Source organism: Melanostigma gelatinosum (genome assembly GCF_949748355.1).
Source record: "Melanostigma gelatinosum genome assembly, chromosome: 16".
Classification (NCBI taxonomy): Eukaryota; Metazoa; Chordata; class Actinopteri; order Perciformes; family Zoarcidae; genus Melanostigma; species Melanostigma gelatinosum.
Window position 1 is genome coordinate 14,286,221 of NC_136649.1, and position 24,972 is coordinate 14,311,192.

Consider the following 24,972-nt stretch of genomic DNA (forward strand, 5'->3'; position numbering starts at 1 on the left):
TTTCTCAAATATTAAACACAATATTATGAGGAGGACACAATCCTCGCTGGCTGCTCCGTGGTAATGACTTTATACAGAAACCCTAAAGTTGACGGCCCATAGAACTACAGCGAAATATTGCACGACAACAGGAAACACGAGCTTCCAACACAGCGCAAGTGAGAAGCAAATAAAAAGAGTTCAGCTTGTACAAGCTTTTTTTTTTTCACCCTCACAAAGAAAGTCTCCTGCACCAGTTTTCTGCAACACTTCTGAACCAACATCAGGTGTCTATTAGCGCCACGGGTCGATTGACAGATGTTGCGCACAACAGCCTCATGTTTAACAAGAGGTGATAAACTGAAATGTTCAACACAGCGTACACATACACAGCCTTCGACCGTGTGGTTTGCATGCTGTCTAAACAGCAGACTACCGCACTTCTGTCACATTGCACCTTGAGACCAACTGCTTTGTCAACTAGGCGCTGAAGTAACTATTAGTAGCTGACCGCTTAAATTGGCAGAAACTAAACACCCTCTTTGTGTGCTGGCAAGTGACAGCTCGTCAAAGAGCAGCAACAACCTGAGGCCAGAACGCTGCACGCCACTGTTTCAGAGCCACAGCTGCTCAAGGGACACATAATGGTTGTATTATTTTCATGAAGGGAGCAATCCAGTGACTATGGTTGGTGTGTTTAAGGCCACACGCCTGGAACTGACTAAAAATGTGGCTGATTGTGTTGCCTCAAACGTTTTTCAGCAGTTTATTAATGTAGTTATTGATTTAACAGATATCAAGGGATATAAGTTCCTGGTTTTCAGTAGTTTGGAGTAATAGTTCAATGAAAAGGGAATTTAGTTGTTCTCAGTCTTCCTCGTTAGTTCGTCTTGAATGAGACGCTGACGTGATTTTAACATGCCATTGCATTTAAAATCATGAATCACAAACAAGTTTGACTACCTGTTACCAGTCTGGAAAGGTGTTTGTTGCCAAACCACCTGTGATGCATTGTGGAGAGGTTGTCAGTCTGAGGGTGTGGTCTCTGGGCAGGTACAGTATGTTGCCAGCCGCCATGCCACAGAGGACAAGCATGACTGTGCTGAGACTGATAATGCTCAGTCAATTGTGTCAGGGATGACGTATTTGTCGAAGCAGAAGCTGTCACAAAGTGTCACAGCTGTTTTTCCACAGTCGTTCTTCATAGTGCAGTTGTGCAGGCTCTTGACGCTGCTTGTTAACAGAAGAGCCCTGTCCTGTTCAAGACACTTCATCTGCTTATTCCAGTGGGAAACTGTAAAAAAAATGAATCAATCTCTCTCTCCAATCCTCCCATTTTCAGTCATCCGGGTCGACCAGAAGAGGGGGTATTTTATGGTAAGCCTGGGCCTCCTGGCTTGACAGGGGTAGTAAATTGATAACAGGACTAGTGGAGCTGAGTCAACAGTGGAGAGGGAGATTTTTCGGGGGTGGGGGGAGTCTAGAGGACTTTAGGCTCCATCTCCACAGGGCTGCTGGGAAGCAGCAAGGAAATCCTGGCAGCTGTAATCTTTACTGGAAGATGTCGCTACGACCTCTGTGCTGCAGCATGTGTGCGTCAGAAAAAGAGAGAGAAGCTGTATTTGGTTTACCTCGCTTCCTCACAGCCAAAGTGAGAAATGGTGTGAAGGAAAAAAAGCACTTGTTGTTGGTGATGTAAGTAAAGAGGGAAATCACCATTGGCAGTGGCAGGAGAGAGTGTGTTGATATGGGAAATGACAATGAATAGGTATGTGGTGTTAAGGAAGGAAAAGGTGGAGACGAGGAGGAAAAGTCAATCAAGTTAGCGTCCTCAGACAATGAAGTTTCTATCTATCTCCTTTCCTCTGTCATTCTGCCTCCCTGTGCTGTGCATCCCCCCCCCCCCCCCCCGCTCACTCCCTCCACCCCGTGTTTTTTCTCTCCCCCCCCCCTCCCTCTCCTTGGACCTTGTGTTCTTCTTATGTTAGAGCATTGCCTGAGCAGACCGGTTTGCTCAGTTTTACAATAGGACCCAGGCTTGGAAGGCTGGCAGACGCACAAAGGCTCTGCTTCTTTACAAGGGGCCGCAAAGGAACTGAAGGAGGGTATTGTTGGGAAACAGCGAGCCTCTGCATGACATCAGCCCAGGCATCCATGCTGAAAATGTGTGCATGCAAAATGAGCATTCAAAAGAAAAACACATGTTGGAAATGTATTACAATACACAATGACGTGTACAACATGTGAACTTCATCTGTAGCACTTTTTCCTCTTTCCCTCACTGATGTTCTCTCACATGCATACAGAAACAATGAGTGAATGAGGGTAAACTGGTAAACTGGGTCAGCAAACCTATTTGTGTGGCTCTGCATTGTTTGGAGTTTGTCGTGTGCCCTCACTTCCTTCCAAGAAAGGACATTTTTTCTTACTGCTCAATTGGTCAATGAGAGCGTTTCCCCAAGCGTTCCCTCTGGAGACTTCAGTTCACATTTTGCCTTAATTTGCATGAAGAAACATAACCGGTATTTGTTTTCTTATCAAGTGATTTTCACTTTGTGCCTCCAGAGAAACACGTCTGATAAGCACTCCTCTTTGAGCAGTTCTACACGAATGGCTGTGTGTGTGTGTGTGTGCAAGTAAAATACAGTTATCAAACGCTGTGCATGTGCATTTTTGTGAGTTTTTTTGCTAAGCAAACAGACTTGTGAATATAAACACGGCACCACTGTGAGTGCACACAGTTAAGACATGCAACTATTCTCCTTCACTCACTGTGTGACAGTAAGAAGTTACAGAGAACTGAAAAAAACCTCACCACAAAGTGAGTTATTTGCCTAAAGTGAGTCAAGTTGCATATAGAGCTGGGACAAATTATCCCTTTATAAAGCTAATGTACAGGCAAATATGTGGTTTTGTGGTCGAACCAAAGGCAGCCTCTGTATTTGATGCGGTTTCCTAAAATCACCCATCTGCACGTCATAGTGTATTGTATCACTGCTCACCCAGAGGCAATGTTCAGTGATACGCCTCTTTTCTTTGAGTTGACAGGCGTGACAATGCCAGGCATGCAGGAGTTATGTTCTATACACAACTCTTGTGCTTTTTTTTTTCTCCACCTCTCTGATGCACTCTTTCCATTTCGTTCACTCTGTCAGATGATTTCAGAAGGTCAGAGGGGAGGGTCTTCATAAATCCTCCCTCAATGAAAAATTCCTTTTCATGAGATGAAAAGAAAGAGAAAGAAGCTTTGGAGCCTAAAGCCAAAGGAATGGCCAAGAGGGAGTTACACCTCCAAACTCTTGATTAAAGGGCAGTTGCACAGAGCTGCAAAAGCCGTAGTTATGATGAACGTGAGCTGAAGTACTGCATGTGTTTCAGTGCAAAAAGCCCCCCCCACATAAAATATCTTTTCATCTGTCACATTTTTTTGGGCAAAACATCAGAGCTTTGAGTTGTTTGTTTCAGCCTCACTGCAATGCATCACCTCATCCAATGAAATTCCTCCTCTTCAGTTTAGTCTGTGAATGAGGTATTATGCATGTCCATGGCGACCACCACACTGCAGACTCTCTGGAGTTTGCAAATAAATGAGAAGTAGGAATGAAAGAGACGAGGGAGAGGACACACGCGCACACGCACTCTCTTTTCTCTCTGCAGAGTGCCAGAAAGCACAAACATTCCCACGTGATGATAGGGTTTGCTCCCTCCCTCGCGGGGCGGACAATAGCGCGCTGGCGCACCTCCACGCGCACACATTCGTAGAGTGGAGCCTAAACTCGGTCAGGACACAGGTCCGACTTTAGACAACTTTCTACCTTACAGGCACTTTTAGGGATCCGCTCTCTGTGGGGGATACAGTCGCTTTTCGTCGCCTTCTTGCACACAATGGAGGAATACACCATTCATTTTTCTTCAAATGGGAATTACTTGCGCGCGTGAAACTTTGGCTCACTTTTCTCCCCAGTGATTGTCAGACGTCCGTTTCGCTCGAAACATGCCGGAACGAATAAGCATTTCGGACTTTCTGGTCCTGACAAACGAGGATTTGTCTTCGCCGGGGACTTCAAGTTTTCTGTCCAAAATGAGCGACTGTCGGAACACAGTTTCAACCGTGGACGAGGTGAGAGAGGAGGAGGGGGAGGCGGTGCAGCGACACACATACACCTTTTGTCTGTTGTTTACCTGTCCGTGTAGCCTAGCGTAGCATAGCCTTGCTTTGCACTCACCTGTGGACTAAGCTAACTTAGCTTACTGTTGTGAAAGTGAACGCTTTGCCGTTAGGTGTTTTACAGCACTGTGTAAACTGGACCATTATGTCGTTAAACAGTTTCTGTGAAGTTGTTTCGAAATGAGCACAGAGATAAAGATGAAGACTTTGCCAAATCCCATTCGAAAAGCTGTAACAGCTACCTAACGCTAACGGGATACATCAACAGTGGGTCAGGTGCAATGTGTTTTTATGAGCATAAACTCATGTTATTGATGCATATCAGTGGTGTGCTGATTTTGGGGTCACCAGGTGCTCTCGGAGACCCCTGTTAAGCCATGGCACTAAGATTCTGGTTCTGAACTGGACAACTGGACAGGTCACACGTTTGTAACAGTTTAAGAAGAAGAAAGAACTAAATAGAAGAATACAACTGGAGACCCAACACTAGCTTCTTTTGGCCCTGCTTGTCAACTTCTCTGTGTGTCCCGTGTGTCTTCAGAAAAGTCTGGATATTGGCACTCATGGTTATTCAGTGCAGGCTGTCCTGGTTCAGTAAGGGTTACATGAGGTAATGAAGCACACAGAGAGTTTACTTGGCCTCAGACTGTAAGATGGGACTCAAAGAGAACACACACCCACAGCAGACATGCCAGAAATGAGTGTGGTCCTTTTGACAGAGTAAGGTAGTGTTTTTGTGAGTGTAAGCGTGCTTGAAAGTGTATCTTTTGAGGCCAGTCTCTGCATTTTGTCTGTTTGTACTGGTAATTTGGCTCCAGGCCGATTTGAGGTCTGTGTGTGTGTGTGTGTTTGCGCACGTTTGTTTGTTTGAAATCTATTCTCACAAAACTCCCTGTCGAAGGAGGAAATAGTCGGGCTGCTGTGAATTCTACCAAAAAACGGAAAAAAAAAATCTAAGTGTGCACACAAGTTGGTCCTTCCCCGCCTTCTTCCTTGTAATATTAAACAGTGTGGTTCAATGTTCTGCTGTAACTGTGACTCTCTGTTTCAGCTAGAGCTCACATCAGTTACAATCACCATGGGTTTGCTGTTACAAATGGAAAACTGAGGATCCGTTTTCTAAAATGACATGTGGCTGAAGATGTCTATAGTGCAGATGTTCTGATATTTCACTGATATTAGATGATGGAATCCAGTTGATAAATGATTCAGTAACGCACACACACTCTGTACGAGATGAAAGATCTTCATTGAGGTCTTCATCCTGGCTAGAAAATGACAGCTGTGCAAAGATGTCCAGGGTTTATAAAGAGTTTTACTCAGCTGCGTAATACTCTTATTCATGACCATGGCCTACTGGCAAGTACATAGCCGGAATAGGTGCTCTGGGGAGGGGCATGTTGGAATCCTACACATGTGCACACAGACAGACAGACAGACAGACGGACGGATGCACAGATGTAAATGCAACTGTCCCTTTAAAGATAGATCTATGGTTGTTATGTTTAGTCTTCTCAGCAGAGACGGGGCTTGATTAATGGCTCGGGTTAAAGTGTGTGCATGTGTGCGGTTACGGCGTCGGGCAGGGAGGGAGACAGAGACACCATTTAGCCCGACACACACTCGGCTGCTTGTTACTGATTATTCCTGATTAGAGGCAACGATAGAGGGAGAAAGACTGGGATAAGGAATGGTTTCATTTGCTTTAACTTAAGCTATAATTGGCTGAGTGTAATTTCCATCCATGCTTTTCTTAAGTACATATCTCAAGTTTTCTCTCATGTTTAACGTGTTTGTTGTAGGTTGTCCTGTGGCGAAGTATGTCACCGTGCTAGTTAACCTGCTAAATAAGGATCAGATATCAGTTGGTCATGCACTGCTGACAGCAGTCGCCACACACCCTGAGAGCAGGTGAATACACAACCTCGTGAAATAGGCACGAAAAGATCTGTAAAAGACATTGTAGTTCCTCAACATCACTACACTTATGGGTGGAGCTCATTACCCTCTCCAGATGGATGGGGATGTGTGTGTCCCTTTGTCTGTCTCCACTGAGCGGTGGGTTGTCTGCCCGTTGGTGCGTTTGTGTGCCTGGATTTATTCCACCAATTTCCACAAACGCAACCTGTTCTATTAACCTGCACCAGCTTGTTTCCACTGTTTATCCCCCGGTCTGCCAACCAACTCACCAAGTAGAGGAAACTGCAGCAGCATCAGCGAGCGACTCCCATCCCCAGTCTCCACTAAATCACTTTCCCATTCATTGTCTGCAGGGTTGCATTACACAGACACCACCTTTTAATTAGAGAACCAACACTTAGGGAGTGGACTTGAGCGGGAACGACTCGCGCATGCAAACAGCATCTTAACAAGGCAGTGTCTCTGTTAAGTCTAGATTACTGGCTCATTAAAGCTATTTCTAGTGGCATGTAGGTGGAGTGCAGCGTGTCTAGCTCAGTAAAACAAGTGGCCTGTGTAAGGAGAATAAACAGGGTGTCGTTTCAAACCGTGTTGAAACCAGCTGACTGCGTTTCGTCTACATTGTGCGTCTCAATGAGAGAAAGTATCGCTTCAACCTGAAAAGTGAAATATGTGCGCTGACATCATTCAGGGTTGCAAATGACGAGACACGATTGTCTTGCTGGCAAGTGCTGACTCACCTGTTCGCCTTTAGTCAGGCCGTGAGAAAATTTGCATAACTAATACAAACACACACGCCCATCAGTATGTATCTTCCTTAAACTTGCAGTTAATCCGATTAGCCAAAAGCAGACACAGTTCTTCAATTGGATTAAACCTTCGTTCTCCATTTTTATTTAGTTTAATGTTCACGTCTATCTTTGTCTCCTTGTCATTTCAGTCTCTGGAGATGGACCACACAACTCTACAAAAGATGAAGAAAATGATCAAATCTATACACACTTCTGGACTCTGTAAGTATCAATGGCTCACATAATATAGTGTGATTCACAAAATAACATGACTAGTTCAACTCAAGGCTCAATTACGAGCTTTTTCCAGAACTTTCAACTGTTGGCGTTTGCTCAGTTGGCAAGTAGCACTTTGAGGTCTTCTGATCCATGGTGGCTTAAAGTTATGCATGAAAGTTAATTCTTGACCTTGGAAATGGTTCTTTGACAAAACAGTTTCAACTGGAGGGCCACGAACTAGCTTTCACAAAGCTTCCATCAGCACACGGACCAGGCGATACAGAAGGAAGCTCCACAAAAACCTCGAGTTTGTCAAACACCTATTTACCAGGTCAAGAATCAACTTCCATCTTGTAAGTTGTAGTGTGTAAATACATTACTACGATACAATATTTGACGAGTTACAAAATCCATGAAGTTGGATGTCTGTCGCTATAAATGAAGCTTGTCGAATCTAGCTTTTAAGTAAAGGTCAGCCATTATTATGGCAGCACGAGCTGTTCGTTGTACAAGACTTGAGAGGACGTCGTGAACCTCATGTGGGCCGAGGTGTTTATGAGTGAGGCTCCTTGTTATGGGCCCAGAGTGTGTGGAATGTTGGCTGATTGTGTTTATATCCACACAGAGTGTCGGGTTTTGTGGTGTGTGTGCGTCTGTGTTAAAGCCAATGGTACGTGTGTTTTCAGCAACAACGTGGTGCTACACAGCCACCCAACAGATGCACCGGGTCACTGAGTGAATGTTTTGTTTGTGCGCATATGTGTCACTGCAGTACGTCACCATAGCTTGCCGTGGATCCATCGGAAGTGAACATGCACAAGATGTGAGTGTTCACCTCAAAAATGCGCGGGAGAAACAGAGGAGCTGCTCAAGTTGTTGTTCTGAGCTCACTTACGAGTCTGCTTCTCATTTTAGGGCTGCAACTCATAGATTTTCGTAAAAATGAGTCAGAGAGCCAGCGGCCCAGAATTAAGCAACCGTATATGATCCATTGTAGCTGCAGAGAAGTGTTCGGCGGGTGTCCATACGCATTTACTCCACTTCTTTATTTCTTCCTCTGTGTCTAGTAATACGACCCCCCCCCCCCCCCCCCTTCTGTCATCATGTTGTTGAACCCCCTAATCAGTCCTGATGTTTATCGACCGTCTGACTCACCACGCATACGGACACAGTTGTACGCCCGCTCCTCCCCCACGCTAGTCTGATGGATCGTTACTCTGTCACACATGCTAAACACACACACACACACACACACACACACATGGTGAGACGTTCTCTTCTTTCGATCTCTATTCCCATAAACCCGCTAAGTACCACTTCTCTGCCAAGATGCTGTGGCCTGCAAGTGTGTGTGTGTTCTGGCAGAGGGGTCAGGGAGTTGAGTTGCTCCGCTGGTATCTTTTCTGAAGGCCGGCTGTAAGATCATCCCCCTCAGCTCCTCTGTGACTCAGTGGTGTGTTTGTTTGATAGGTGCATCTATGTTGTTTGTTGTCTTTTATGCAGCCGTGGAGTCTCAGTTCTTCTGCTTCCCCTTCATTTTGTCTCTTCCATCCTGCAGTGTGTCTGTATACTTTCCTTAAATTCACAATTTGTTTGTGTCGTACTAAATGTTTCACTTTTGTTTTAACTAGTTGACACAACGGAGTCAGTCTGTCTCCCAGACATTTGTCTTGAGGTGGAAACTGAAGCAGAACAGATGACCCTGAGACTTCCTGCTTATTTCTGCTTTTGTCTGCTACTGCAGATGTCTGGGTCATATGTGTCTTTACCACTTCCTTAAATTGTTATCCATAACGATAATTCAATTACATTTTTGCCTTAATGTTGGGGGTTTTCCAAAGTCATCTGAGATGATTTCCACAGGGCTTGAATTGTACCGTGTGTTTATTTGATGTCCTCATCTGAGCCTCACTTTGGAATCGCTGTGGGGTAAAACTTAATGTAGTGAGATGTAAACCAATGTGGTGGCAGCCGGAGCGCAGTCTTTTCCATCAGCCCCTTTTCCACATAAATTACACGGACTGAGAGCCCTCTAAGGTCAGTGACCTATAAGCCCCAGAGAGGCATGGGTCCCTATATGTTTCCCTGTCTGATGGGTAGAAACCAGTACTAATTTATCCCACATGCTTGTTAAAATACTGTCACTGCAAGTCAATCTGCCTTCTTAAGGTTTTCCCGACATGTAACTCAACTCTGAGTCACCTTTAGCCGTCGACGTCTGAGTCACTTTATGTGCTTGTTTTTCAGCCCACGTGGACAACAAGGAGCAGTATGTCGAGGTGCTGGAGAACCTGGGGAATAGCCACCTGACCCAGGACAACAACGAGGTCTCCACAGGGTTCCTCAACCTGGCTGTGTTTACCAGAGAGGTCACAGCCCTCTTCAAAAATCTGGTGAGGAAAGAGGAGACGAGTGTGGAGGAAAGAAGGGGAAGGGAAAGGAGAGGCTTCCTCAAATTAACTTTACTAGAGAGTTCAAACCACGCGTCCAAAATCTAGGAGGACTGAGGGAGCAGGGATGGAAATAAAGAAAAGAATTTAGCAGCATGTGAAAGTACCTCAGATCTCTCCTTGTGCACCGCAACGGTAAAGAGGTTTTCAACAGCTGCGTGATCGCGCCTCTTTGACTCCAGAAACTGGGGCCATCCGGAACCCTCCCACTGATGGCTTCTATGGCGATGATAATTCATCCCAGACCTCCACGTGTGCGTCAACACACACCGGCTCACACACACTCCCTCCAATGTGTCAATCAAGGCCTCACAGCGGAGACTGGGTCTTACACGCTGGTTGTGCAAAATCAACCTGAGCGTAATGACATGCATGTGTGATTGCATGTTTGTCCCGAGGCCTGTCGCGATGATTACGTTTTTTCGGCTTATCGTACAATATGTTGACACAAACTTGGTCTTTTTTTATGAAAAAGACTTATTGTACAATACATGGACATGACCGCGATCCTTTTTACATTTTCTACTCATGGCACTATATGTGGACACGACCGCGATCCGTTTGTTTACATAAGAATGTCACCAAGATGTTAGCCACGTGATGCCAGAATAAACTGCAGGGTTTTCTCTGCCATTATAAGACATTGGCCGTTATTGTTAATCAAGCCTGAGAGTCCATCTTCCAATTTCAATGTCTGAATATTTTTAAGAATTGAAAGTTCATTGCTCTTTTACTTGCATATGTATCATTATATCAGTGGCATACAATGGTCTTAAAGTGACAATAATATCGTTTATCGCAATTATTTCTGAAACAATATGTGATCCAACAAAAGTAGTTCTTGTGACAGGCCGCCTTGTCCCACCGTTCATACAGCCATGCTTGGATTTATTTGTGTCATCTGTGAAATTGTTGACCTGTGTTCACCTGTGTCAGAACTACATGTAGTATCTATTAGTTAGCCCAACTTCTGGATGCCAACCAAAACAATGTTACCAGCCTCCAGGCCTCTGTGTCAACATATGAAGGTCAGCTCTGCAGTGCGGTCGCGGAAGCGGTTGGACATTATTTATGTTAATAGCAGGGTACAGCTAATCCTCCTGGATCCTAACATGGTTAACAGGATACTGCTGGGCTGGATGAATGCATGTAGCCGTGCTGCATGCAGTGAAGATGTGATGTATTTCTATGGGGGGGGCTTTGTGGTAATTATGAATTACTGTAGAGAGCAACCTGTCGGGGTTATGCTGGTTGTTTTGTGACTCATTCTCCCCAGGGCCACAATAGACTCAGGTCAGATCACAAACGGCAATAAATGTCACTGCGTCATGCTCCCACTTGGATCGAAAATCTTAATGGTGTACTGTAGATTATCGACCAGTGTTTTTTTTTTTTTTCATGAATCACTAGCTCAAAATGACTCACCATGTTTTTGAATTATCCACACTTATTCCCAGAAATGGGGGTCCATAGGGAGATAGGAGTGTGTAATACTGCGTGTGTATGTATATGTGTGTTTGCTCATACTGTAAGAGATAAGGACCTCCTGTAACATGATGTGGAATATTTTAACTTCTTTGTTTCTCTGTTTCAGGTGCAGAACCTCAACAACATCATGGCATTTCCTTTGGAAAATGTGCTGAAGTCAGAACTCCGGGACAGCCGACTAGTGAGTCTAGATGTTATTACAAATGTATTAAATAGTAATAAACTGCTGGCTGACCTGTTATACACATACTTGTGTTAGAACAGAGAGAGAACAAGTGCTATGGAAGCAGTCTATTTTCCTTTCACTCAGCTACAGACCAATACTTTAAACAAATATTATCATTTATCTGTAAAGTAGACATTAGAGGTAGATTCCAGAATTCTGGCAAAATAACCATATCTGGTGTTTAATTGAAATGACATTAAATCAAAGCATAAGCTCCACAATGAATAAAAGGAACAACTTTCAAGACAGCACCCATGTTGATGTTATTGTAATATGGGGCTTTTCTGCAGCTCAGGAATACAGTCTGCGTTTGTTGATGTTGACTTTACTGTCATCACAATGTAAAATCAGTTTTAGGGTGGATTTCCTCATGAAGCAGGTAATCCTGTCTGTCTCTGCCATAGACGCAGCTGAGCCTGATATTGGATAAGATGCGGCTGTTTATGCAGATTAATGAGTAAGACTAAGCTACGTCCCGATACTGAACCGATCTGTCTTGCTCAGTATTTGTCCCTTTTTATTTGCCTCGCCGACAGACTAGTGAGTAATAACGAGCTAATGCTTTAGTAAGCTCCTGTTACTGCCCTGTCTTTGAAACAGCTGATTCGACGGCTGAACATTGCTTCACTATAACTGCCAAAGGAGACAAAGTGCTACTGGAATCTTGTTCAGCCAGATAGCAGACGAGTTAGCGTTATGTGAGTAATCATGTGTCTGTGCATGACCTGTCTGGCTCTACGCAGATAATAACCAGTTCACCTGACTGTATGTGGACTGCTAACCATTTCATCTCAACGCTTTTCTCTTCTCTTCTCCTCTTCTCTTCTCTTCTCTTCTCTGCAGGAGCATAAGAAACACATGGAGAAGAGCTGGAAGGAGTACGACATCAAAATGTAATTAATCATACACTTCATTTGTTACCTCGCATTCATACGGCGACACATTGTGTGATTATAGTCCACTTCTTCATCTTTAAGCCTGATTGCTTCTTGAGAGAAAAGGACTTGAAGCCTCAGACAGATGTTTTTTGCCTGAGGAGAATCACATGGCACGTGTTTTACTGGGTCATCGATGATATAACAGCAGAGGTTAATAGGATAATAGTTCATTCCCCATGGCCTCGCCTTATTTGAGTTCATTCTGACAGCGGGCAGGTGGTGTAAAGTGTTTTATAATGTGAGGAGAGTTGCCCTCTCCCTTTTTTCCCTTCATTCAACTTCCTCTACCGTCTGTCTATGAGGAAGGTGAATGATTTAAGAGGGAAAAAATGCTCAAAAAGTGAATCATTACACAAAGAGTTGATCGGACAGGTAAAAGAATTGTTAGGTACGTGGTGCACATCAATAATGCTCCCCCCCCCCCCCTCTTCCTTCCCTCCCCCATCAGAGGGAAGCTAGAGAAGGAGAGGAAGGAGAAGACCAGGCAGCTGGGTCTGATCAAGACGGAGGGATCAGACGGCGGGGAGGACATGGAGAGGGAGAGAAGGACCTTTCAGCTGCAAATGTGTGAGGTGAGGGATTAGTGCCAGTCCAAATACCAGACCCAGACACCTTCCCCCTACCTGAAGTGATGGTTTAGTTCACATGGGTGGTCTGCTCTGTGGATTCCATATTCCCTCCATGGTCCACTGCATGGCCAGGGTCGATCCACCTTTTTCTCCGGTAATTCCTATGATGGAAAAAACATGTTTTAGAAAGACGTACGTGAGTTGTTTGCGTCTTGCAGAGTTCCAGTCGAGCGTGGTTGTACACAGTAGAAAGTGCAGTTCAAAGGCAGACGCTTCATGAACCACCCTTGTCTAATGCTCTGCCAGTGCTGTTACATACAGTCTCAGCTTAGTGTGTCAGTGCACATGTGGCTGGAAAAAGCCCTGAGAAGAAAAGAAAAAAAGTCTAATCCTGACTGAGGCCAGCTGTTGAGACAAAGAGGAGAAGCAGGGAAAATGGAATTTCCACTTGTTGTTCACTGCTCGAACCCTCCGTCTCTCTGTCGGTTTGTCCTCCTCTCTTTCACACTGCAGACATAAAAAACACTCTCAAGCACACACAGACAAAGTAGAGGAACACTTCACTGAGCCTGTCTCTGCTTCAGCTACAAAGAGACAGATTCAGACTTTGGTTTCATGGAGCAGAGAGTGTAGTCATTCCTTCCACACAGGATGGAAATCCTTCACAATAAAGCCTGCTCTATGTGTCCGTGTAGAAGAAGTGTCCTCGCAAAGTAAGGAGCTACAAAAGTAAGGTAAAAGTAAAGTAAGGAGCGTTTTAAAAACACGCTCAAAACAAGTATACAATATTTAAGATGTGTGTTTGACCAGTTAAATGCTTTTAATGCTTTTACATGTGAAGCTGCAGCGGTAGGAGATGTTCTGTTTGCATGAGCAGCAACTTAATACAGCAGCGCCCGAGAATGTCGCCACAGAGACCCAGTTTGTAACACCGCAAATGTATAAATATTGCACTCATCCGTGGTCTATAGGCTCAAGCTTCAATGTTTCCATGGAACCATCTGGCCTTTCCAACGGAGAGCTGCCACTTCTGGATCGTTTCTTGAAAGTCTCTGTTTATGCTTTCAGTATCTTTTGAAGATCCAGGAGCTGAAAGTGCGTCAGGGCCCTGATCTTCTCCAGAGCCTCATCAAATATTTCCAGGCCCAGCTCAGGTCAGTCTCAACCGGTGTCACCTTTACTATTTTTTTTTTTGTTTACCTTGTTGCCATTTTGTTCTACAATGTGATAGTGAAATAAGAACCAGCATATTTTCCTGGCCTAAGAAACACATGGATTTGGTTTCAGTGAGGTTCATTCATTTTTCTTTTACATGCTATTACCGTATTACTGTTGTTAACCATTAAGCTATTTTAATCATACCAAGGGTTTTATGTGGGAACAGAGTTGCCTACACAGCTTTGGCATGTGATGTTTTGGCCGGTGTGCACTCGGATGTTTGGACTGAAGTACCATCATAACTCGGCATTTGTTCTTTCTCTGTTCTCAGTTTCTTTCAGGATGGGCTGAAAGCTGCAGAGAATCTCGCTCCCTTTATCGAGAAGCTTGCTGCTTCTGTTCACACGGTAAATACTGTCTACCTGCATCACACCAACCAGTGTGTCAGTCATCTAGTATTGTTATTATCCAGCTTTGTTATGATTTCAGAAGGATATTCGTCACGATTAAGAGGTCAAAGGTTAGGGTCTGTGGTAACTGCTGTTGCCCTGGCTGTCTAAAACTGATGATTCACAATTTACAGAACACATGCACATACTGTACATATTAATGTTATCATACCCCCCGAGCCTCCCTCACACTTGTGGCGTTTTCTTCATTTGTCAGCCGTTTCTCAGTCACAGTAGGTACTGCTTCTTAAACACAGTTTAAGAAGCAGTAAAGCTTTCACTGTAAATCACAATGTGTTTTAGTGCCTCCTATAGCTCTGCTTCTCTGTTACTCTCTCACCACAGCCAAAGCCTCCGTCTCTCCCCCCTCCTATGAACCCACAGGCAGAGACACTTATTGCAGCCTATTCCCAGAAATGCTTCCCCCTATTTCCAAAAGTTGAAACAGAAAGCATCCCTTATTTTCATTCCTTCCCTGATGCGCACCTATTTCTCCAACCACTCCGACGGGTTTCCAGTGTCTTTTCTGGATAGAGCCCTGGAAACAGACTAAACTGTGACACGAAGGACGTTAGAGGTTTTTCTGGTTCTGCATAAGCGGAACAGAGACCCGCTCAGGCATGCCAGACCTCAGCATTAAGAAGGGAATCCAGACCCGGAACTATGTTATGGCTCCCTGGAAAAATGCTGAACTATTTCAGTTAAACTTGGACTTATGTATGTACCATGAAAGACTGGTCACTCTGCTGCTGCTTTCATACAAAATGCACAACCTCCTAGGACGACACACCCCAGTACTGAGCTCTGTTCTGCATTATTTAGTCCATTACACAAAGCTCTGATGTCATTCCACACCCAATTCTTGGAACAAATGAAGAAAAAAAAAAAAACACTGGATGTGATAAAACACAAAAACATGTTCTTCCAATTATTTTCTTTGTTTTTGCAACTGAATAACCTACTTTTGCGGTGCGTGTTTTTAGGTGCGCCTGGACCAGGACGAGGAGGTAAAACAACTCACTCAGTTGAGGGATTCTCTCAGATTACTTCTGCAAGTGGAGGGGAAAGAGGTATGCTTTTTTTTATGTCTCTTTGCTATACGCATTATATATAAAGTACCTTACATTTGCAGATTCAATATCTTCAGTTGTACTGTTTCAACATAGATTACGGATTACTCTGTATTGCCACACTTGTTTTAGATTTTGAAGTAAAGTCCTGAATCTCTGTTTGTATCCTAGGAGTATCTGAACAGGAAGAACTCTGGCAATGGCTACAGCATCCACCAACCACAGGGCAACAAGAAGTATGGGACAGAGAAATCTGGCTTCCTGCTCAAGAAGAGTGATGGGTGAGTAAAAGCATTGGTTACAGCGTCCCAATGTCACGGCACAGCCAGTTATAATACAAGTAGTGTATTAGAATTGAAAACACATGGAATACAAGATGTGAACAAGATCAAAAAACTTTGTTCGAGAGAGAGAGAGATTCAGAGATTCAGAGATTCAGACTTTGGCTACCCCACCTGGTCCTCATTATTGTGAGATGACGATCCGTGCAGGGGCCCCTCCTGTGTAACTTATTGGCAGACTCGCCAACTGAACGGATCCATGCATGCACGCACACACACACGCACACACACACAGAGAGAGCTCGATTACAGTAAGATAAGGAGAGGGGATGTGGTTCAGACCGGTGAATGGGAGACGAGTGAGAGCAATCCTTCCTCAGGCCACTGACAAAACAGAACACGTTCTCAGCCATTTTAAGTGAATTAATCAGGATAATGAAAACAACAGTGAAGTGCTGTAAACAGGAGTTAGCTTGGCCAGCACAGTGTGTAGATCACCAGTATGCAATTCACGGGTACATGTTAAGTTAACACTTTTATCTATCAATGTGTTGCACAGAAATCCTTCAGGTTGATGATGTTACGTCAGTAGTTTGTGTTTAAAATCAGTACATTTTTTTTCTCTGATTTGTTTTTTTCTCTCCCTTTGGCATGTCATCCAGCAGGATCAGGAAGGTTTGGCAGAAGAGAAAGTGTGGAGTGAAATTTGGCTGCCTGACAATTTCTCACAGTACGGTGAGGACAACTGGGCTGAACTGCCACAAAGCATTCCGCTTCAGATCAAAGTGTAATCGGAAATCTGTCCAATTCTCCAGTTCGCGCTCACATTAGCGTCTGTGTCTATCTTCAGATCAATCGACCGCCAGCCAAGCTGAACCTACTGACCTGTCAGGTGCGCCCGAACCCAGAGGACAGGAGGACCTTTGACCTGGTCACTCGTAGGTTCATTCCTAACTTTGGACCCGGAACACTTCACCCTCCACATATCATCATTAAAGACTCTTTAAGAGTCACATGCTGTGTGGACGCTTGCCTATCTGGTGCCCACATTAATAGAAACTGGGGCCAGACACATTTTATATGGGATGGATGCCAGAGATGTTTTATGATCAATGCACTGTTGTGACGTGGCAAAGGGGTGATTGTGTGCTTGTTTTAGGCCATTTCTATTTCTACCTCTTCTGTTGATTATTTCTTTTTTTCTTCTAAAGATGACTGACAACATCTAACCACTGTTTCTCTTCCTCCCTAGATAATAGGACGTACCGTTTCCAGGCAGAAGACGAGCAGGAATGTATGATGTAAGTGTTGAAACGACTGTAACCTGCTGATGTTATTCACTTTCTTACCTCTTGTATTTTGTCTTTGTCTAAACAAGTTGTTACACGTCATGCACCTTTTTTATTTGAGCTCATGTCTTCATAGGAAAGACGCACTTGAAGAGAAGGCCGAGAAGTGTACTAAAGATCATAATACAGAAAGATAAAGATTGTATTTATTCTGATGATGTATGCAGGGCTGACAATACCCCAAAAAGGGAGAGAAACTAAATGAAGCAGAAAGAAAGCGCTGTCCTCTAGGAGCCCACTGGCCCAGCTGGTTTTGGGTGGGACTTCTCTTTACAGCGAGCAAGGGCACTTTGTTGTTTTGTGATGTGGGGATTGAGGGGAGTGCATGGGGGGGGGTGGGGGTGGTTCTGTCCCTTACCCTTCCCTTGTGTGTGGGCCTGCCGGCAGATTCTTTGATGTGATGAGTGAGTTGAGGGACGGAGGGAGATGGAAATGGTTTGAAGGGAATTGAAGAACCTTCATAAAGAACGTGTGATTCAGTTTGAGTCCGGGTGGTAGAGAACTCATGAGAGCGAGAGTGATGATGACTAATCACCAGACAGTGCAAAAGCAAAAACACATGGTGGACTACTTTTGATCTTCTTGGGGAAAAGACTGAAATGATCAATGCTTTGGTTTTCCCTCCAAGTGAGCAGTTACAAAACAACATTTTGTATCTTTTATTAACGTCTTGTTTTCTGTACGTCTGTGCCCCTGTACTTAAGTTGGGTGTCAGTGCTGCAGAACAGTAAGGAGGAGGCCCTGAACACAGCGTTGGTAGGCGACCAGCTCCACCTCCAGGACAGCGGGCTGCAGGAACTCTCCCGAAGCATCATCGCCGAGCTCCGACACATGCCCGGCAACGAGGCCTGCACCGACTGTGGAGCACCAGGTCAGCCGGTCTATGTTGTTGAAGATCATTGTAGAAGCAACTCACTCACCAGTTTAATGCAATATTCATAAACAACATGTATCAATTCAAGCTGTGTTATTGGGTTTCACAGCCTCTTGACTTCTTTGTGTATGTGTGTCTCAGATCCAACATGGCTGTCGACCAATTTGGGCATCCTGACCTGTATAGAGTGCTCTGGCATCCACAGAGAGCTGGGTGTCCACTACTCCAGGATCCAGTCACTCACCCTGGACCTCCTGAGCACCTCTGAGCTTCTGGTACTAAATACACCCACGGAAACTAACAATTCACACGAAAACAAACACAATCCATTTTTGTATTGTCAGGATTTACTAATTAGACTTTATGATAACGTCTGCTTTTCATTGAAATGCTTTAATATCACATCTTTGTGGCTGCATTGTGTGTCCCTTCAGTTGGCTGTCAGTATTGGCAACACCAGATTCAATGACATCATGGAGGCGGGCCTTCCAGATGACTCTGTCAAACCATTGCCACAAAGTGACATGTGAGTCCCCGATTTCTGTTGAACTAACAATCTGATTGTTCAAAAGGAAGAAAAGACAATTCAGTGATCTATATCTATTGTATTTTTTCATTAAACTGTGTTAATTTAACAACCAGGAACGCCAGAAAGGAGTACATTGTGGCGAAGTACGCCGAGCGTCGGTACGTCCTGCGCAGAGAAGAAGCAGACCCCGGCCGGCTGTACGACGCTGTGAGGAGTCACAACCTCACTTCTCTTCTACAGCTCTACGCTGAGGGCGCGGACATTTCCAAACCGCTCACACTCAGCGATGGACAGGTGAGGATAATTTACAGCTACAAGTGGATTTCCACTCCAGCGTTTCTCCCCGACATGGGTCCCGTTAGGGTGGGAATGTGTGTAGTAAATATCTACAATCTCCTGACGCATTTAAACTCCCACAGATGTCATGCATTTAGGATGAATGGCCGCTGCATCCTGACCAGGCCGCCCACCGGGCTTGTTTACATCTCCACATACATTGGTGCAATGTTTCTAACATGTTCATGTCACTTTAGGACTTTGAAGGAAATGGCTTAAAATAGAATCAAGTGTTACAAAAGGCCACAACATTCAGACTGTAGGAGGTGTGTGGATGTTTAGAGTATGTGAAATATGTGTTAATTGTCCTCTTGTGTGGGTGGGTAAATCACAGGCCCTCCCATCTCTTCTGGCCTCGAATTCAATCTTCCCCCTTTTTTTTCTCTCTCCTCATCCACTTGTCTCGTTTTCCCCCGCCGCTGCTCGTCTTCTTGTCTTTAATCACGTTCCACCCTGCCTGTCATACACTTCCTGACTCCGCATAAGCAGTATGTAACACTGCTGACTCCACCGTGTGCGTATAAGTGTTTGTTTGTTTTGGTTGGCCCTCGTTTATTATTTCAGCTTTAAGGTCAGAGTTCACGTCTCTTGAGGAAAAAGTGAGACGAGCTCATTGAATTCACGCCGGCACTTCTCTTCCTCTCCTGCCCCTCCTTCTGCACTTCACATAAACAGATAACGCTTAAAGCTCTCGGCATGGTGTCACTTTTTAACACGCAAACACAAATGAGTTGTTTGTGTCGGGGTCAGCCATTGGCTCCTCTGGTAATCTAGTTGCATATCTTTAGACTCGATTATCAGAAACAAAATGCAGCCACTTGGTGTACTGACTTAGGAGCCTTTCCTGAGGGTCAACAGTTTTGCCTCATTGGTGCTTTCCTCTTCCTGTTTCAGGGGATCAAAGAGACTGCTCTTCATCTCGCCGTGCGTCTGGAGGAAAGAAGCTCTCTGGCACTTGTGGATTTCCTCTGCCAGAATAGGTCAGACACCGACAAGTAGTCATGAATGATTAAGCGCTTTATCAGAAGTGTACATTTGTGACATTTACCACCATCTGCCTGTACTGTCTGTTCCCTCTACAGCAACTGTCTGGAGAAGAGAACAGCAGAAGGAAACACAGCTCTTCACTACAGCGTCCTGCATCACAAGCCAGAGTCTCTGAAGTTACTGCTCAAAGCAAAGGCAGCCCTACAAACAGGTAACTCTTTTTTGACTCTGTTTTTCTTTCACCTAGTGTAATCAATCAATACTTCAACCGTTTTCTTCTTTCAAATGTCCTATAGTGAACTCTGCAGGAGAAACAGCTCTTGATATTGCACGGAGGCTGCAGCATGCACAGTGTGTCGAGCTGGTGAGACCCCCCACTCTCTCTCGCTCTCTCTCTAATTTGGCTTTAAGCTTTAATTCATAAATTGTAAGACACACACACACACACACACACACACAGTAAGGAGGTAAATTCAACTGAGGAATCAAGTTGCAACATTGAGATTTCTACCCGAAACCCAACGCCAGAAACAAAACAAGACAACTTCCACAGCTGGAAATACTACCTTGAAATAACTCCCCGTGCAGCAGAGCTATGCGCAGGACTCACTCCCAGGACAAGGAATCTAATCCCCATCAGGTCCCAGTGTGTGTCACTTATAAACACTTTTTTATTTTCTTACCGGGAATTCTGCCCCGCTGAATCAGACCTGCATTGTGTAATATCCTGTTTGATTACGCACGACCTTCTTTTACAAGCTTGTTGTGCAGAGATTATAAAAGGTTACACAAATTCAACCTGTTTACTTGTTGGCTGAATTCATTAGATTTTTCATTAAGATGGTCTGTTTTTAATATGAAAGCTGCAGTGAGGTGTGGCCTCAGGACTTTTATTTCATTTAACCCGCTTTGCTCATTTCATTGTTGTTGAAACATCTGCTGCACCCAATGTCACACTGACATGACTGATCATTGCCAGTCAGGAGCTAGGTTTCTGTTAACAGGTCTTCCCAAATTGCTGTTCGTCACTGCCCATTTTCTCTTTTTTCATAATTGGTTTGAAGGTTTGTGCTTCTGTGTGTGTTTTAGTTGGAGCTGGCCCAGAGTGGGAAGTTTAACTCTCAGATCCATGTGGAGTTCATGTGGGAGACACAGTCTCAGGAGTTTTATGACAGCGAGGATGAGCTGGATGAGAGGGTAAGCAACACACACACCCCCACACACTCTCATTACTGGCTTTGACTCTCTGCCAAAAAAGCATTTTATTGCCTTTTTTTCCCCTCTGCAATCTACTCTACTTATGAGAAAAAGGCAATTAAAATAAATTAAACAAAGAAAGTTGAGGAGAAACTAGAAATGACCTTGTGCTCCTTTCCACTTTCTTCCAGGTGAGCCCGTTACCCAAAAACTGCTCTCCTCTATCCTCAAATGGAGGCGGTGGAACTTCCTTTGCCCGCTGGAGTATGGGTAATGGTGCCAGTGGTAATGCTGGAAGCAGGCCTTGTCAGACATATGAGAACCTAGAGTTTCTATATGGAAATCCTCCAGCCAACAGCGCCCCCTCGGGAACATCAATGCCTCCACCACTGCCAGCTAAATCCATCCAGAGAGGTGAGCTACTGCAGCGTAGTCTTCGGCTTATTTGCATGATAAAAATGCCCCAATTCAATTTTTTGCCAGTTCAACACATTAAGTTTTAGGTCATTTGTTTTTGAGTGAATGAACAACTTAATTAAATGGATGTTTTTATAAATGCGTACGATCTACGCTGTTGCGCTTGTTTTAAATTCTTTGCACCGCTTTCCCCCTCCACAGGTTGCTCGGACCCCCAGATATCGGTTACGACAAAGGAAGCCCCACCACGACGGTGCTCTAACCCAGCCTCCCACTCCTCAAGTCCCCAGACACAGGCGAGACATCAGACCCCTTCATCCAACACAGAAGGCCAAGGAGCGAGACCACCTAGGTCTCCCAAAGGACAGGGAGCTCTGCCTGGTGCTCAAGGCAGTGTCACGCCGACATCCTCTCAGAGTCACATCGGGCCCGTCAGGTGAGACGGCGCCGCTAGGATGTGATAACACATTGCTGTCCGCACAATAGTATCAGGTGTAAAGAAGGCAAATGACAAAAACTGAAATATCACTATTTACTGTCCTTATCTTTACTACTACACAGATGTATATGAGTTTCTGGCTGTCCTCTGTTTTGACGTGTTAAAAAGCAACTCGATATGATAAAGGCCTCGTTGGATCACAGACATTTCATGACTTCTCCACCCTTCCAGTTCAGAGAAGACCACGTCATATCGTCGGGCCAGCAGTGGAGCAGGCAGCCAAGGGAAATGTGGCGCGTTGTCTCCAAGTTGTGTGGGCAGCCAGGAGGAGCTGTACTGCAGCTTAGTGGGGAACAGTCCCGGCCTCCCCCCAGCTCCTGCTCCAGCTCCTGCTCCTGCTCCTGCTCCTGCTCCAGCACCACCACCCTCACCTGTAGTGTCTTGTGTCCCACGACCCCGCAAGAACGCTATGGTAAACATCACGAAGAAGCCTCTTTCTGTTGCATAAGTCCTTCACGTCCCCCCCCCCCCCCTGTGGAGTATCAGAAAACTGTGAGATTTCACAGTCAATATAAATCACTGATAAATATATGCCATGTCTCCTTCAGGTTTCTGGCAGCAGGCCACATCACAAGTGTGTCAGGGCTTTAGTGGACTGCAGAGCAGTCAGTTCAGAGCAGCTGGCCTTTTTCAAAGATGAGATCATTGTGGTCACGGCCACTAATGACCCCCACTGGTGGGTAAGTGCAACTACAACTTCTTCTACGGTGCCTTGTAGATTTAACGGGAAGGGAAATATATTTCTTAGGCTATTAATAGAATATTACGTCCAAAACTGCACTACAACTACAGGATACTGACCAGTAAGTGGGATTTACATGTGTGAGTAGTTCAATATTGAATGCTTAGTATTGCATATTGTTGATAAGTATTGTGTAGCTTTGTATAGTTTGCTTTGATCATTGTCTTTGTCTTTTCAGCTCTCAGCTTTTTTTTTTTAAGTGCTCTGTTTATCTCTATCCTAACAGGCTGGTCACATAGAGGGGGACCCATCCAGGAGTGGGACATTTCCTGTCAACTATGTACTCAAACTAACAGACTGAAGGGACAGGAAATATGAAACTACCGTATGGCAGCATACCAGAGAAACCGAACCAGCACGGGATACTGGAAACGTATCATCATCACACAGAGGACTCGTCTATCGGAGAGAGGACAGTGGTTTCTCCTGGATCCATCTCAAACTAGAGGGGTTGAGCATCCTGAGGACATTTCCGCATGAGGATATACTAGCCACAGGATACCCCAGGGTGAATGACACTGCCTTAGGAATTTATAACGTTTAACATATAGTCATTCTGGAAACCAGCAAGGGAACTGAAGGCTTTCAGAGCCCCATATAACCTCTCATTCCAAGGACAATCCCCCCCTTGTTGGCCTATGCTTGGTTTTTAACTGCAGTTGTCTAAAATCATGAATCACTATTAATAGGCGAGAAGGCATTTGTGGTTGGTGTAGAAACTGCTCTATTACGTCCATTTTAACTATTAATTCTACGTTATTTTGCAGATGTTTAAGTTGTCGATACCGATCCACGATTTGTAACTTGGGTCAAAACTTACCTGCCGGGCAAAACCCCTTTTTAAGGCACTTTAAACTCATCGAGAAGAAATCTTCTGAAGAGTTGGCAGCGTGGGTAATGTAAATAGTGCGAGAGCTGCCTGTTAAATCATAGTATAGTGAGACTTTGAGTTGAGGTTTGAACCTGCCCAGTGTCTGTTGCAGCCTGCCTTGGGACTCTTGGGACTCTAAAAGTGGCTTTGTGCCTGCCAGTCTGTCTCCAACCTAACGGCAGGCGCCTGGGCAGAGATATGAAACTTTAGCTCAGCCATCTTGACTCTGGGCACAGCTCACTGCCTGGGAGGAGAGCGGGGAGGGGGGGGATCCAGTTTCTCCTGGCTCCAGGCATCTAGTCTCAGGAGAACCTGGAATAACGGCTGTGTGTTTCAGAAAAAAAAACACAAGACTCTCTGCAGAAATGGCACTTAAAAGAGAGCTCGTTAGCAACAGCACCCCACTGCAGTAATTTACACACACACACACTGTGGACACACGTGCATCACATAAGGTATACATGACACAAGCACACTTGCACTTACATTACACGCAGAACAGCTTCCATGATTTAGGAACCTTTTAAGGAAGAATGGAGAGCTGGGGTAGAGGTTAAACTGCTCCACCTTTTTACATTAGTGACAAATGTAACGCATTTCACAGCTATTACACATCATTTGTTGTACAAACTTGTATATAGATGTCCACTGATGTATCGTGTATATCAGCTGTTTTCTCAGCTGTTATGCATTATAAAGGATTTTATTATTCGTGTTTTTTATTACAGTCTTACTCCATGTTGGTAATTTGATGTCCTCTGATCTAATGTCATGTGTGTTCTGTTCTGTTTCATTAGTCGTCTAAATGGCTCTGAGAAAAAAGAAGGGAGTAGACACCGCCTCAGTATTCATAGAGGATTCTGTTCAAACACTGACGGTGATCAGTAGAAGCAGACAGGAAGCAGGTGTTCACTTCCTTTGAATCATTTGAGTGTAAAGGTACAGTGCGTAGCATTTTAAGCGATCTAGTGGCAGAAATGGTTTTCTTTAGTTTCCCACCTGAAAATTATATTTTGTGTTTTTGTTACTTTAGAATGAGCCCAGCCATTAAATATCTATATCTACATACGGAGCAGGTCCTCTTTACGGACCCAGCTGCCTTGTTTCTACAGCAGCCCAGAATGGACAAACCAAACACCGGCTCTAGAACGGGCCGTTTGCGTGCTCGGCACACTGGAGAAATTGCAGCTGGTTGCGATCTCCAACCTCAGCGCGAGATGCCACCAGATGCTACACACTTTAAACAAACAAGTGTGTTTCCCTGTCACTGTCTGCCTCCATTACCGTGTTATAGTGTTGATGTATTAAGCAAACAAATCAGGAGACGGCCATGTTTTCAGATAAATGCAAAGCAGTGAAACTCCGTAGGAACTCTTGTCAATTGTAAACAACAGTGAATTCATTCATATTAGGCAGTCTATTTGTAAATACACATAACACATGTTTAATAAAGTGCCATACAGTC

At 44.6% G+C, this 24,972-nt stretch overlaps 1 protein-coding gene across 3 annotated transcripts; it reads left to right on the forward strand.

Moving 5' to 3' along the window:
• Positions 1-3,750: 3,750 nt before the first annotated feature.
• Positions 3,751-24,972, forward strand: asap3 (ArfGAP with SH3 domain, ankyrin repeat and PH domain 3). Of its 3 annotated transcripts, none has more exons than XM_079286459.1 (26): positions 3,751-4,099; positions 7,008-7,080; positions 9,325-9,470; positions 11,122-11,196; positions 12,085-12,134; positions 12,628-12,751; positions 13,817-13,902; positions 14,238-14,313; positions 15,339-15,425; positions 15,597-15,706; positions 16,369-16,441; positions 16,557-16,644; positions 16,959-17,007; positions 17,760-17,926; positions 18,071-18,204; positions 18,364-18,455; positions 18,572-18,752; positions 19,689-19,774; positions 19,877-19,992; positions 20,078-20,145; positions 20,871-20,978; positions 21,170-21,392; positions 21,597-21,831; positions 22,066-22,306; positions 22,443-22,574; positions 22,863-24,972. In XM_079286459.1, exons 1-26 carry the CDS (start codon positions 3,974-3,976, stop codon positions 22,935-22,937), a joined length of 3,021 nt encoding a protein of 1,006 aa, XP_079142585.1. In that variant the 5' UTR covers positions 3,751-3,973; the 3' UTR covers positions 22,938-24,972. The 3 variants fall into 3 exon arrangements, with proteins under 3 accessions (XP_079142585.1, XP_079142587.1, XP_079142586.1); XM_079286461.1 differs by having other exon boundaries at positions 22,443-22,570; XM_079286460.1 differs by having other exon boundaries at positions 16,372-16,441.

Excerpts from the sequence above, each read along its gene's own strand:
- asap3 (XM_079286459.1), top strand. The coding sequence starts at position 3,974 with ATGCCGGAACGAATAAGCATTTCGGACTTTCTGGTCCTGACAAACGAG. Across the intron at positions 15,426-15,596 it reads TGCAAGTGGAGGGGAAAGAG|GAGTATCTGAACAGGAAGAA; the intron begins GTATGCTTTTTT and ends TTTGTATCCTAG. Across the intron at positions 21,393-21,596 it reads AGCTAAATCCATCCAGAGAG|GTTGCTCGGACCCCCAGATA; the intron begins GTGAGCTACTGC and ends CCCCCTCCACAG.